Here is a 13943-nt window from a genome sequence, read left to right as displayed (position 1 = left end):
TGTCCGCTGTAGTGAACACGTCCATGAATTTCTATCACACAGAATCTTTTCCTATATTCGAAAAATGCTGTCCAACATCTTTATTTACATCAAAGTCAAATAAAGTTGATATCTTTTTGAGACCAAGAAAATTTACTGACATCACTGTTCATCATGAAATTTCCGATCTTCGGAGTTCGCAATACTGATGCCGCCGGACATTCATTGTGGTTCTGTCCTCGTGTACCGGTTCACAAGAGCCGATACAAAAGACCAAATAATACACGACAGCTAACCAATGACCGGCTAAACAAAGAAAGAACGATGGTAATTCCCTTGTGAACCGGTACACCAGGACAGAACCTTCATTGTTTTATGAAATAACTCATAGATCTTAAAAATCCGTCCACAGTTCACAATGAAACCTGTGTTCAACGACAAAAAGACTCCGCTCTGTTTCGATATACGCGTCAGATCGTGCAAAACAAAGTCGTGTTTGTCATCTTTGTTCTCGCGCTTGAAGAAGTTGAAAACCTGATTCTATAGTTTTTGAAAATAAAATATCATAAGGAAATCCACAGATCGACGGCCACCAATCTCCGTTTTGATCAAACAGGACTGCGTAAAAAAATTTTTAACAATTTTTATCCTTGAAACCACCTGTTTAGCTTGGAAAGCCCTTTTTAGGAAGTAACAGTGATAAGATGATGCATGTGAGATCTACCAAAAGCCGAGTTTCAATACAAATAACATGTTTAAGCCCAAAGGTAAAAGCTCTGCTGCTTTCTCTTTTCTCTTGAATTTTTTCCACAAAACGTTATTTTTAAAAAACTATATTACCTGACTTAAAAGTTTCGCTTCATTTGATCCAGCCGAACTGTTTTAGTTGAGTTCACTAAGACTTCCCACTTGTTTTAAAATTCGTAGATCTGCCAGTGGCCGCTTATCCATTGCGCGGAATCGAAAAGTCGAGAACGTTTATGGACAGCATTACAGAGACGTATTTAAATGTTCTGAGTTAAACTGTCCCTTTCGGCTAATACAAGAAGCATGTTCTCTTAAAATTTTATTCTGAACTTATAAAATGCGTACGTTGTATATACTATGCCTGTCCAGGGCCAAAACTATTTGGTTGAAATAACTTCAATTTCTTTTATACTTCTTAAAGAAGCCTGTGCGAATATTTCAAGACTTAGTTATGCTAATAAGGATAATAAAAATGGAACATAATGACTTGGTAAACTTTTAAAAAGTACTCAGACATGAGTTAGGACATAACTGTAGGAAAATCTCACCTTGTCCTTCTGGTATTAAGGAAGCCAAAACGGCGAGAACGAAGCAGTAGAATACAAAGAGCATGTTTCCTAGAAAATGCCCGCTGTACTTCAGGCGAACAATTACGGCGAGTTTTTCAACCTTATGCCGGAGAAATATCAGACAAATTGAGACAGCTGAAGTTTAATATGCGTTCAAATACACAACCTTCTCTGTTTAATTATGGGGTTGTCAGTGGTTGCCACAAATGAATAAGTTTCTCTGGGATGTAGTTGGTTGGTGAAATTCGATTATACTTAATGCATATCGGTGACCTTCAATTTGAATTTTAGGGAAAGTTGTCCTTTATGTGTTAATCTATTCTGGCTTAATTATCTCTGTAGGGGTGCAATGTATGGCGATAAGTTACTTGAAAATGTTTTAACAAATGTTTCTACGCTCTCCTTATCTACCCAAACTTGACCGCAAAATAAAGACGACCAAACTATCATAACTAAACACGTAGAACTTTCATACAAAATCCTGAAGTAACACAGAAATTCTACAGGCGGTAGAAACTTGTTTGAAAGGATCATTGGTCTTTCGGTTCTATATAGTTCCTAGCATATCCCGTATATCCCTGACAGCATTATTTTTGAAAATAAAACATCTCAAGGAACTCAACGAATCGACGGTGAACAATCTCCGTTTTAATCAAACAGGATTGCATGAAATTTTTTGAACAAAAATTTTCTTGAAAACCACCTGTTTAGATTGAGAAGCCCCGGCTCTTTAGGAAGTAACAATGATTGGATTTATGTATGTATGTATGTATGTGATTCAAGCTTAGTTTCTTTTCTCCAGAGGCAAAGTTTCAATCCACAAAGTCCTCAGATTTTACCAACAGCCTAGTATTAATACAAATAACACGTTTAAGCCCAAAGTTAAAGGCACTGGTGCTTTTCCTTTTCTCTATATTTTTTCTCTTCAGGTAGGGTTTGAAAATTAAAAATTTTTCACAAAACGTTAGTTCGCTTGTAGTGACGATACAAAGGACCTCCAGTGATAATTTCGCTATCACTTGGTATCGAAAATTTAAAAACGTGCATGGACAGCGTTGTAGAGACGTGATTAATCATTCTACCGTATACTCTCTTTTGGCTACTCCAAAAATCATGTTCTCCATATTCTTCATCTTGTTGCTCGTAAATAATTTGTTGTAAAATGAATTCGGCAAATGTTGAACGTACTGTAAAATTTGAATAAAGGCTGATAGTTTCGAAAGAAACTGTTTGGGGCTGCGTCGGTGGGGGTAACGAAATAATTTGGATATATCAACAAAGTTGAAATGGTAAATTGGCCACCGTAAGTGGCCAATTTACCATTTCAACTTTGTAAAATTTGAAGGTTATTTCATACCATCCAAAGGAGAAAACTATTTGTCATGATTGAGGTAATTTGTTATAGCTAGCAACACTGGAAGTTTGTGTGAATATTTCAAGGCTTTGTTATGTTAATAAGGATAATAACAATCTATAATAATAAATTTTTAAATAGTACTCAGACTTGAACCAGGACATAATTATAGGAAAATCTCACTTTTTCTTCTGCAGGTATCAGAGAAGCCAAAACGGCGGGAACGAAGCAGTAGAATGCAAAGAGCATGTTCCCAGAAAATGCCCGTTATAATTTTCTCGAGTCAGGCAATTTGAGCTAGCTGAAGTTTAATCTGCGCTCAAATACACCTCATTCTTTCTTTATTTATAAGGTTGTCAAGGGTCATTTCTTATGACTCTTTCCCCTTGTTATGTTGAGTTGGAGAACCCAATGCAGCCGTTCTTAGCGTTCAGCGCGCTAAAAGTTGCTTGTATTTTCGATCAAAGTGTGAGGAAATATGCTTCGTAATGTTAGATTGTAGTTGTACCTTTTTATTCAGCGGTCGCCACATGTACCTGTTCAGACACACAAGGTACTCGAGTACCATACCGTAAAAACGACATTTGGTAAATTCTCGCTTGTGCAACTTGAAGTTTGTTTGAATCTTTTCTTCTTTGGAAGCTTTGCTAACATGGTTTGTGTATAGAGATTACTCCGCGTTTACGATTTTTATTTACGAATTGAGCAGTATAAGCCCTCAAGGATTTCATGGTAATTCAAACTCCTAAGTTTACAAGGCCAACCAAGGGGAAATATACATTAAATTTTAATTTTACAGGTATTTGTATAGTTTCTCTTTACGGTTTCTGGAAGCTTAACCGTCAACCGTCCTTTCGATCTTCGGTTAACCATTGGTGCTACAATTACTTTTATATTTATCTATTATTCCAAAAAAAAAATTAAAATTAGCCTGACCAACATTTCTCTACAAGTGGTTAAATGAGTGCGAATAAAATTTGAACGTTCCCTCTTACTTTTTCTGACGCTTTTTTTGAAAATCTGCTATCCGAGTTTGCATGCCGACCTAAGCAGGAGTAAAAAAACATCACCATGCTTTGAAAAATTTATCTACAGTCACAAAGACACGCGGGAGGTTGCAAGACCTGTCAAGGAGTTACAAACAAATCCCGATGTTTTGCTAGATTTGACTAAACTCACAAAGACATACAGGAAGTTGCAAGCCCTGTGCAAGAGTCACATACAAATTCCGATGGTTTTCTAAATATGACTAAACTCACAAAGACCTCCGGAAGGTTGCAAGACTTGGAGAGGCACCATTACGCAAATAAAATGTTTTGATCATCATCTTGTCGTAGTTCACCTCCACATCTCCCATGCATACTTTACTCTTATTTCATCAATTTTCCCTTCAGCCTTTCACATTTTTTAAAATAAACTTAGAAGCAAAATAACTTGGAAAGTGTTAAACTTGTATGCTACGCATGTAAAACATGCGTAGCGTACAAGTTATCATTGATTTCCCGTCAGCAAATCAATGATAAGTCATTAGCAAACCGCGTAAGCTATCAAGATATTCGCAAGAATATCGTCTAAATTAATGGCGATGTACCTGAACACGAGTGTCCATCGCCAGTGTATCCCTCTCTGCAAGTACAGTGATAGGAACCCACGGTGTGTTGGTACAGTATCCATTGACATCACAAGCATTGTTTCCACTGATGCATTTATCTTGATCTGGTTAGTTCAAGAGAAAGGAAGAAGTCATGATTTCATAAATGTTAATAAAGCAGAGAAATAGCCTTACACAGTACTAAATTGACAATCACTGCCATAAAACAAGAATTAATTGTCTCCCAGCAAAATAGACCGTGTTTACCAGCAATATTGGAAAAATAATTTTTTTTTCAAATTCTTGTATAAACTCATAGTGTATAAACCCATAGTGTCTTAGTGGTCGATTCCAATGACATTTATTTGCCGTCAGTTGAATTGAATTCTCTTCGTATTCTTTAAGCGAAAGATGAGCTAATAGACAGCATTACCATATTAGCTTCTGTGTGATCAATTCGAGCGACGTTCTGTCAAGTTTGCGAATATCTTCTCGATTTAAATAGTTTCAAAAAGTCAAACTCATGACCTACTTTCTTCGGGTAATGTCGAAAACGCATTGCACAAGAATTGATCACAAAAAAGAAACTTGTGGAGCTGGCAGTTGTGCACTGAATAAAGAGTCCGGCTGTTTTCAGCCCTTTCAGGTTGTGGCGTTGTTAAGGTTAATAACTTCAAAAGCATCGCTTTTTTAGGTTTGCAATGGCATTTCTTCAAGACAGAAAATTAAGTATTGGATCGCTTGGCGTTAAATTAATATATTATCACAAATGATTCAAACTCCCCTAAAACAGAACAACAGAGTTCTATATAGTTAAAGTTTGGAATTTGCAAAAAGTCCGTCGCATGAAGCAGCTTCAATTCCAGTTTTCGATCGTACTCTTCTTAAAAGTTTTATCGATCCTTAGGGCGCCAAATTTGTCGAGGTGGCATATTTCGTCAATGACGTGTATTCTTTTAAGTGTTGCATCCGTAGTAGTCTGATAAACGGAGTGTGAGTGTGTTACCTGTGAAGGGGTCTAACTCGCTTGTCTTCACTAGTCGGTACCTGGACGTAATCTAAACATCTTTAAGGTGAAACAACATTTGACTAGTCGATTTTCACATTTTAAACATTGCTTCGACAACGCCTTTTGTGAAAGTTGAAATAATCTGCTCATATAATTTTCTGGGCTCCGGTCTGTCCTAAATTGAGGACATGTTTTTCCTAAATAAATAAATTTCCAGCTGTTTTTTTTTTTAATAACCTCGAGCATTTTTCTCAATCAGACATTTTTCGTAATAATAACTGGCCACAAGATTGCCTTTTGTTATGAAAACTTATGTGGAAAGAAAAAAAGAAGCTAATTAATTCCCCCTGCGACTCATACGCTTTTTTTTTAAAACTAATGCACCCAACCAACGACTGAATAACAAAATAGAGTAGAAGGTAATTACCCCTATAAGGTGTTTTTTGGCAATGTGAATTCAATCCTACTGTCAGGGCTCGATTGAAGATCACGTTGGTGAAGAACCCTTACTAAGTGGTTAGAAAGCAAACCACTTATGTGGCAAGTTAGAGGTGGTTTGCAACCAATCTCTAGAGACACAGGTAACAATGGTGAAAAGAACAAATGCTGGTGGACGAACAAGTGGAGCTAAAGAGATATCTATTTTTTACGTCCACCAACGTGGCGGCAATGACGTAACGTGCAAACCACCTACACATGACAGTTTTTAATAACTGGCATGTGATCTCTTCAGTGGCGCCAAATCAAAACTACTGATCGCATGAGACTTGCTGCCATCAACGTCAGGTAGAGGTCCATTGGTCCCATGAGAATTTAACATTTTATTGCGAAACTTTAGAAAGGCTGTGTCAGGCAAAGCCATTTCAGTTAAGTTCCAACAAGCCTTTCGGCGTTTTTTTCAAATACAAAGGTCTACCAATAGTCGTCTTGTCCATTGTGCGGCATGGAAAAGTCGAAAATGTTCATGGACATCATTGCAGAGACAGAAAACTTGCAGAGACAGAAAACTTGCATAGAGAGCATCGTAGACGTGCCTATTTTTTGTAAACTTTCATTTAGGCTACCCCAAAATTATAACCGTTTCTAATCTCATTACTGCGAAAAAATTGGTTGCAAACTGAATGCATGAACTTCCTGAATTAGCTTCTTGCGATCCACTAACCCGCTGAAAAAATTTGAATACAGAAGCTTGTACATGAATATATGTGAACTGACAATTAAGAAAAAGAGGCCTATTTTCTTTTTTCTTTGCAAACTTCAGTATCCGCTAAACCATGATGAAGGAGTTACTTACTCTTCTGCAAGTTAGCTGAGAGGTCATCATTTTGAAATTTCTGTGTAATTTCCCTGCCAGGCGGTAACCCTGAAAGGTTACAAACGAAGCAGACAGGCCTTCCATTAAAAATTATCTTGAAAGGAAGGTTTAAATTCATTCGCATCATATTTGTACAATACGTTTACAAATGTCTCCTCTTTCTAGTTCAGTTTTTTTCATGTACGCGCTGATTATGGAGGGTCTCAATGGGATGATGGCTTTTACAGCTAATGGTTAACGTTTTGACCATTTTACGTTTAACGCCGTTTTTTTTCTGCTACGGTTAACAGAACTATTAAAAATTGATTTTAATTATGTTTAAAATGTACGACTCAACCGTGTACTCAACCGTGTAGTTAATCTACTTGCCAAAGAAAAGGCAAATTAACTAATCGCGAATATTGTATGGTAAATCTACTATCTTGATCGCTGAAAAAAGGACAGTTGGATTAGGGCAATGAAAGGAGTCACTTGATAAATGAATAACTCTACCTTAGGCAACTTGACACGCCGGTAAGCGGAAAAGCAAAAGGCAGTTCTACCGATGGTGTTCACAGGGCCTGTGCGACTCCTGCCATTCGCTAGCTCTTTTAAATCTTCTGCCCTCAAAGTTAAGCTCTTATTAGGATATCTCTTAATGACTTTCCTTTGCGATGTGATACTAAGGGTTAGTTTTAGGATGTCCTATCTCATCCGTATGTTCTTGAGGTTTGGAAAAGCCGGATGAGCTTGTGTTACAGGAGGCAATATTTTTCCCCTTTCCGCGCGCTATTTTCTTTTCTTTTTTTTGTAAAATTTCTCTCCCGCAGAAGATAACTACAGATATGTTCCTCAATGTAAAGTCTTGCATGGCACTTGCAAGTAAATGAATCACAGCGTAAGTTATGTCCCTATTAACAGAAAGTACCGCAGCATTACTTTCTTTTAGATACACCAGTAATAAAATGTTCTTAAATTCTATAGATTTCATGACTCTAAATGGTGCTTTGATTGAGCTTTTTTTAAATCATGATTAGTTATGATTCTAGATCGTGTATCGTAATTAGTAATTGATAGCTAATCGTTGTTGACCTCTGTCTTCGAGAAGCCTCCTTCGAGGAAAGTCGATAAAGTATGTATTGATTTATATGTATTTAGGTTCAAGTAGTTACCACCAAAGATATATCAGTTAGGCCCGTTTCAAACGTCGAACTTTACATGTGCCGAAGCTAATAATTAGGTTCGGCACATGTAAAGTTCGACGTTTGAATCAATTAGGATCGACGCTTTTGTATTAGGGTCGACTCTGCCGTTCTATTCGACTGAGCTTCTCGAATAGAACGGCAAAAGATCGACTTCGATTCATACGTCGATCTTCACATGTGCCGATCTTAATGCATACATTATAAATATATTAAATTTGTAATTTTTTCCCCACAATCCCACTAGCTTTTAGATAGTTGCCATGCGCATAAGATTACATTCGATGTGAAATGGGGTTGACAGGCCTACACGACTTCTCAGCGCGTGTTTAGAATAGCCTATTCAAAGTTTTGCCCCCACGAGCATGTCTTTGAGCGACCGTCCTCTTTTGTAAGATACGAGGGGCAGTCTTTTGTATATTTCGCTCAGTAGTGGTTGTATTTCTATTAAATGCCAGTTTCTCATGAGAATTTGCTTTAGGTTTGGCACTAATGATTGGTATTGTGTAACAAAAGGCAAGATTCGTTGGTTCGTCTTCTGTTTCTATTGAAGGGTTAGTTTCTTGTTTTTGAAATTCACCTCTGAGAACGGTTGTGTTAATGAGGTCCTCTGGGTAGCCTCTCTTCAGCAAATGCGCTTTGAAATTCGCGATTTTCTCCTCGAATATTGTTTGAGAGGAGTTTGTTCTGAGAAGGCTAAGGGCCTCCCCTTTTATGAGGCCTTTTTTAACTCCTTGAGGGTGACAGAAACTATAATGTGTATATTGAAATGTCTCAGTTTGTTTAAAAGGAGTACGCATATCAAGGACTGCGTCTTTTTCCAGCCCCCTAATAAACCCACCCAAACCACCCCACTGGGGTGGTTTGGGTGGGTTTATTAGAGGGCCATGTGTTAGAAAACTCTTTACTGGGTTAATCATGTATCTGCCCTCTCGAAATAAAGAATATTGTATTGTAAAGAACATTGTATTGTATTGTATTGACCGAGAAATCCGAAATGTTTTCTTGAATCTTGCCTCCGAATAGTTGTTCCGAGCATTCTGCCACCATCCAGCGCTTCTCCTCAACCGACGACAGGAGCGAGACACAGGAGTGATGTTGTTTCGTTGTGATGAAATAAACAACACAACAAGAAAACAAGCATTTAAAACTCTCTTCCTCTGAGCAACTAGGTGATTTAACGCCATTTGCATGTTAAGGCGCCTTCTTCTTCCTTCACGGATGGCATTAGCGATGAGAAATTCTTCCGAGTTGTTTCTCGCGCGGTTTTCCGAAAACTCCGCCATGTTGAATCCTCTTGGGTTCATATCAGTAACCGCTGACCGTAACGGTTTTATTTTGTTGTTGCGCCATTTTCGATGAGCCTCGTCTTTCGCGACAGGCAGCTTAAAAATTCCTATTCCCTTCGATCGTCTGCACGATCCGCAGCCAAGGACGGAGCAGTTGACCCTTGGCATTACTTACGAATCCTCTTAAGATAATATTTCAGTTAGATTATTTTTAGATCATCCGTAAAAAAGAATAAACGTGAAGCACTTTGTGCAGCTTCGCGGTCACGTGACATGCCATGAACCAACACAAAGATTTCCATCGTTTGAAGTTCGCCGGCTTTCATAACCAGTTCCCTCTATTAACTCTGGTTCAACTGACGTCTGAATCAACTGTCGAACTTAATTATTTGGGTCGATCCAAATTGGTATTAGGTTCGGCACATGTAGAGTTCGACGTTTGAATCGGGCCTTAGAGGCTCATTGTAGGTTTTAGGCTGAATATTTCCTAATAAAGAGTTCATTATTCCTCTCTATTGATAGGTCACGAGTAAGTTTTAAAATCTTTCTAGAATACTTGATCTTGAGTACTTTAATGATTCCTCAATCTTCCTGTCCATAACACATATTTTATAATCATGCAGCCAACATTGAGCTGTTTATCGTTGTATTTTCAGAACTATGAACAGGTTGAAAAAAAGAAAAAGGGAAAAACTAGAAGAACTGAAGCGAATTTCAACAAATGTCTATTTGAGTTGTTTAAATATTACTCAATAATTTCGAGATATCAACAAAGTTGAAATGGTAAATCACAGGCAGCCCAAGCTCACTACTGGAAAAGCGGACGTGACTCTTACCGTGTTGCGCAACGTTTTATATTTATAAAGGTTTGTATGGGATGTTATCGGTTTGCCTTAAACAGAGAAAAAAATTTCTTGTTTTGAAATAAAATGGGCTTACCTTATTGCCTTGTTGTTTTCTCTGTTGATTCCTAGCGTCTCAGGCCATTTTGAAGCGTTTTCGGCGAGTTAGCGCTATGTTGGTGTTCAACTGCTAAAAGGCCGGAAACCTATTTTAAAAGTGTCCGTCGCCCGAAGCGAATAATTCCGCCAAAAAATTACCACCAGTCTCGATTCCTCCAGAAAATCAAAGCAGAGATGTTGCAGTTCCATTTCCATTTACTCGATTCCCAATTCCTCCCACAGATCTTTCACTAGCGATGCTTTTATCTCTAGATCGACAAACAAACCAGTTAGCTCCCCTGGTCCCCTCGAGAGGTTTTGACAAGAAACCAGTGGTGTAGCCATGGGTACACAAAAACCAATGGCGTAGCCATGGGTACCAAAATGGGACCTAGCTATGCCAATCTTTTTGTAGGTTTTGTCGAACACTAATACAACGGCTTCAAACCTGAACTCTACGGTCGCTACATCGACGACTGCATCGGCGCCACCTCCTCTACGAGAGAGGAGCTGACTCAATTTATAACCGCAGTCAATTCTTTTCACCCGGCTCTGAAAGAGACATCAAACTTTCAATCGAAGGCAACGGTTTATGCACTAGTGTCTATAACAAACCTACAGACTCGCATAATTACTTGTTGTATTCGTCTTCGCATCCATCTTACGTTAAGAACTCCATTCCTTTTTCTCAGTTTCCAAGACTTCGTCGTTTATGTAGTGATGACTCTGATTTCCACCAAAAATCAGAGTCAATGTGCCAGTTATTCGATAAACGTGGTTACCCTGATTCTGTCGTTCAAGCGGGTTACCACCGCGCCCAACTTATTGATCGACATTCAGCACTACAAACGTCACAAAAGGAAGATTCCGACTGCATTCATTCACCCTCACAACCACTCAGTTAAATCCATCATTCTTAAAAACTTTAAATTAATTCAAAACGATCCAGGGACAAGCACTATCTTTTCGCAGCCTCCGCTCATTTCATTCAAAGGCGACAAAAACGTAGGCAATTTTTTGGTCAGAAGTTCTTTTCAGACTAATGACCAACCAGGGACTTTTAAATGCGCTCGTACACGATGCAAAACGCGTCCTTTCATTCACAACACTGAGAAAATATCGGGAACCAAACGATCCATTAGGATCACCGATCACTTCACGTGCACCTCCGCCAATGTAATCTATTTCATAACTTGCACTCATTGCAAAAAGATTTACATCGGCGAAACAGGCAGAAGACTAGGTGATCGATTCCGAGAACACCTTCGCGACGTGGAGAGGAATGACAAGGACACATCGAAACCAGTCGCTAGACATTTTAACTTACCTAATCATTCCAAGCAACATATGGCAATCTGCGGTCTTTCCCAGTTACACTTAGGTAGCACGGAAACCCGTAAACTCTTGAACAAAAGCTCATCTTTCAAACCGGCAGTCTAAATCCCAAAGGTATCAACGAACGCTTTTCATTCCACTAATTTATTCGTGTTTTTCTCGTTGCCATGTTCCCACCAATCACGTAGCTCCATTTCCTGCCTTTCGAAGCACACACAACCCACAATTCCTCTATTCGCTCGGACGAAGGGCTAACGCTCGAAACGTCAGCTTTTGTAATCGTAATGGTGGCCAATTTACCATTTCAACTTTGTTGATTTATTGAAATTATTGCGTTACCCCCACCGACGCAGCCCCAAACAGTTTCTTTAGAAACTATCAGCCTTTATTCATAAATATTACTCAGTTTTAATAGACCGGCCCAGCTTGTCTATTAAAGTGGGGCGTAACGATTATTGTTCCACAGAAATATGTTTGTATTTGTTGTTTGCTTTTGTTAGAAAAAAGCTTTTCTTAGATCCTGAAAAAAGTTTTTAAAGACTTTTGTTTAGTCAGGAAAATATTTCAACAGGGTGTCCATTTCGATTAGAGCTTGCATGAAATAAATTACAGACATTATGAAAATGCTTGAATGATCAAAACTACATGTTCAAAGCCTGAAGACGTTTCAAATTTGATAAGTTGTATTCTGAGGAACAAGCAGACTTCTTCAATTGACTGAAATTTCATATGACCAAGAACTCCAAACAATTCTGTCTTGTATTTTAAATTTCAAAGTTCAGCTAAGAAAATCTCTATAAAGATTTCCACTCTCACGAAAACGAGTCAGTCCTTTAGCCGGTAAAGAAAAGAATGTAAATTTAGTCAAATTTTGTGAATTTGCCTCCATCAGGACAGAAAGTATCCATAAAATATTTTAACGCTTTTATCAATAATTGGTCTGTCCGGCGATAGAAATGAATAATTCTATGGAGATTACTTTAAAAAAAACAGACCTTAGCGAAGCGTTGTTATTAAAAAGATTGTGTCATTATGGGTAAGAAGCTGAAGTAGGTGGAAATAATTCATTGTTGGGGATCGAGCTTTAGCATAGATCCAAACGCCGACTACAAGTATTGTATAATAAACTGCAAAACGCTTACTTTGGCATTGTTAACCAAATGTTACAGCGAACATGAGGTTCTTAGTAACTACGAATGAAAATAATAACCAACGCCTGCCTTTTGAAAGCATCTCAGAACATTGGTGCTAAAGCTTGCTATTGGTAGATTTAAAAACTAAGAGTTACTTATTCCATTTGAGTAAGTCAATGAATCAAACATCTATTTGACAAACTCCTGCAGCAAGGAAAACGTTTGAAACAAGTCGACCAAATAAAGACAAAATTACATCCGTAGCGCTGTTTAATTCACAACTGTGTGAGTACATTAGACAAGAGTTACACATTAGGGACTGGTATAATGAAATAAATTCAACCACTTTTAGTTGCTTGAGTTCTTTTGCTTTTTTTTTCATTTTTTAGTCCTTCCGTCTTTGTTGGAAATCGTTGGCCCATTCACATTGCTATTTTCTGTTTTTATTTCCAAGAGGATTTGTTGTCTACCGTTTTACACACAGTTTTGTTAATCTTCACACATAAAACAAATTACTTATAAATTAACTTTACAACCTGAGGGAAATTCGGATAAAATGATGGGGAGTAAAAGAGGGACCAACTTGAACTCTAAGGTCTGCCCAGATCTATCGCAAGTAAAAATAGAACACTTAACAACTGGGTATTACTAAAACTTACTCCAGTGTCAATGCAGTCCACATCTATATGCGAAAATCCACTCAAATACAAATACAACTAAATAAAAAAACTGATCACTTACGTAACAAGTATTATATTAGGGGAGCATTCAGGGAAAGTACGCCACCAAAGAGAAACTGAAACGCGTGAAAAGTTCCAATAGGCTGCACTTTCTGATGAATTATTTCGGTGCTTGTGCGAATCTGCAAGTAAATAGATTGTTACGCTGCTTTATCTGAGAATTCCTTGTTTACACTAATACACCAATATGCCATAAGCTATAATTTGTCTTTCTAAAAATTACGAGATTGTGTGGAACACCGCGACTATATTTTGTGTGAAAATTGTTGCTATGTGTATTGATCACTTGACAAGGTTGATAGTCACTACCATTTCCAACCGCATTATAACAACATTCATTTTCCTGATTTGTTCCACCGTTAAAAGATCAGCCTCCTCCGCCGCAAGAGAGATTGTCATTGTCACCTCCAGCTCCCCCAGAGTAACCTCCACCCCCGCCAGGTCCCCCAGAGTAAGCTGGATTTGAACCGCCACCTCCGAACCCACCGTTATACGTTCCACCTTTCCCTCCGTTCAGAAATCCTTTGCCACCTTTACCGCCTCCTCCCCCGTTAGCGTTAAAGCCGCCGCCGCCGCCGCCGCCACCTTAAACAATAAAAACAAATGTTTAGTGGTCTCTAATGATATCGGGGCGGCATCAATAGAAATAACGAGAGATTAACATTTTTCTTCTATATTACAACTAAGTCACGAAAATCGAACTGTTAAAGAATTTCATATGATTCTCACATTGCTTTTGCTGTGTCACCCGAATTCGTAA

At 38.2% G+C, this 13943-nt stretch overlaps 2 protein-coding genes across 2 annotated transcripts in view; one reads left to right on the top strand and one right to left on the bottom strand.

Moving 5' to 3' along the window:
• The window catches only part of LOC148721277 (QRFP-like peptide receptor), a 90962-nt gene that overhangs the window by 19360 nt on the left and 57659 nt on the right, over positions 1-13943 (top strand). The gene's annotated exons all lie outside the window — the stretch shown is intronic.
• Positions 1-13943, bottom strand: part of LOC148721283 (uncharacterized) — a 28260-nt gene that overhangs the window by 12328 nt on the left and 1989 nt on the right. Inside the window, exon 4 of the mRNA XM_088735912.1 lies at positions 13589-13768. Within this exon, the coding sequence (XP_088592038.1) occupies positions 13589-13768 (180 nt within the window). The remainder of the gene's footprint in view (positions 1-13588; positions 13769-13943) is intronic.

This window comes from Stylophora pistillata, chromosome 10 (genome assembly GCF_964205215.1).
Source record: "Stylophora pistillata chromosome 10, jaStyPist1.2, whole genome shotgun sequence".
Classification (NCBI taxonomy): Eukaryota; Metazoa; Cnidaria; class Anthozoa; order Scleractinia; family Pocilloporidae; genus Stylophora; species Stylophora pistillata.
Note: the sequence above shows the minus strand (reverse complement) of the source record. Positions and strands in the feature narration are given on the sequence as shown.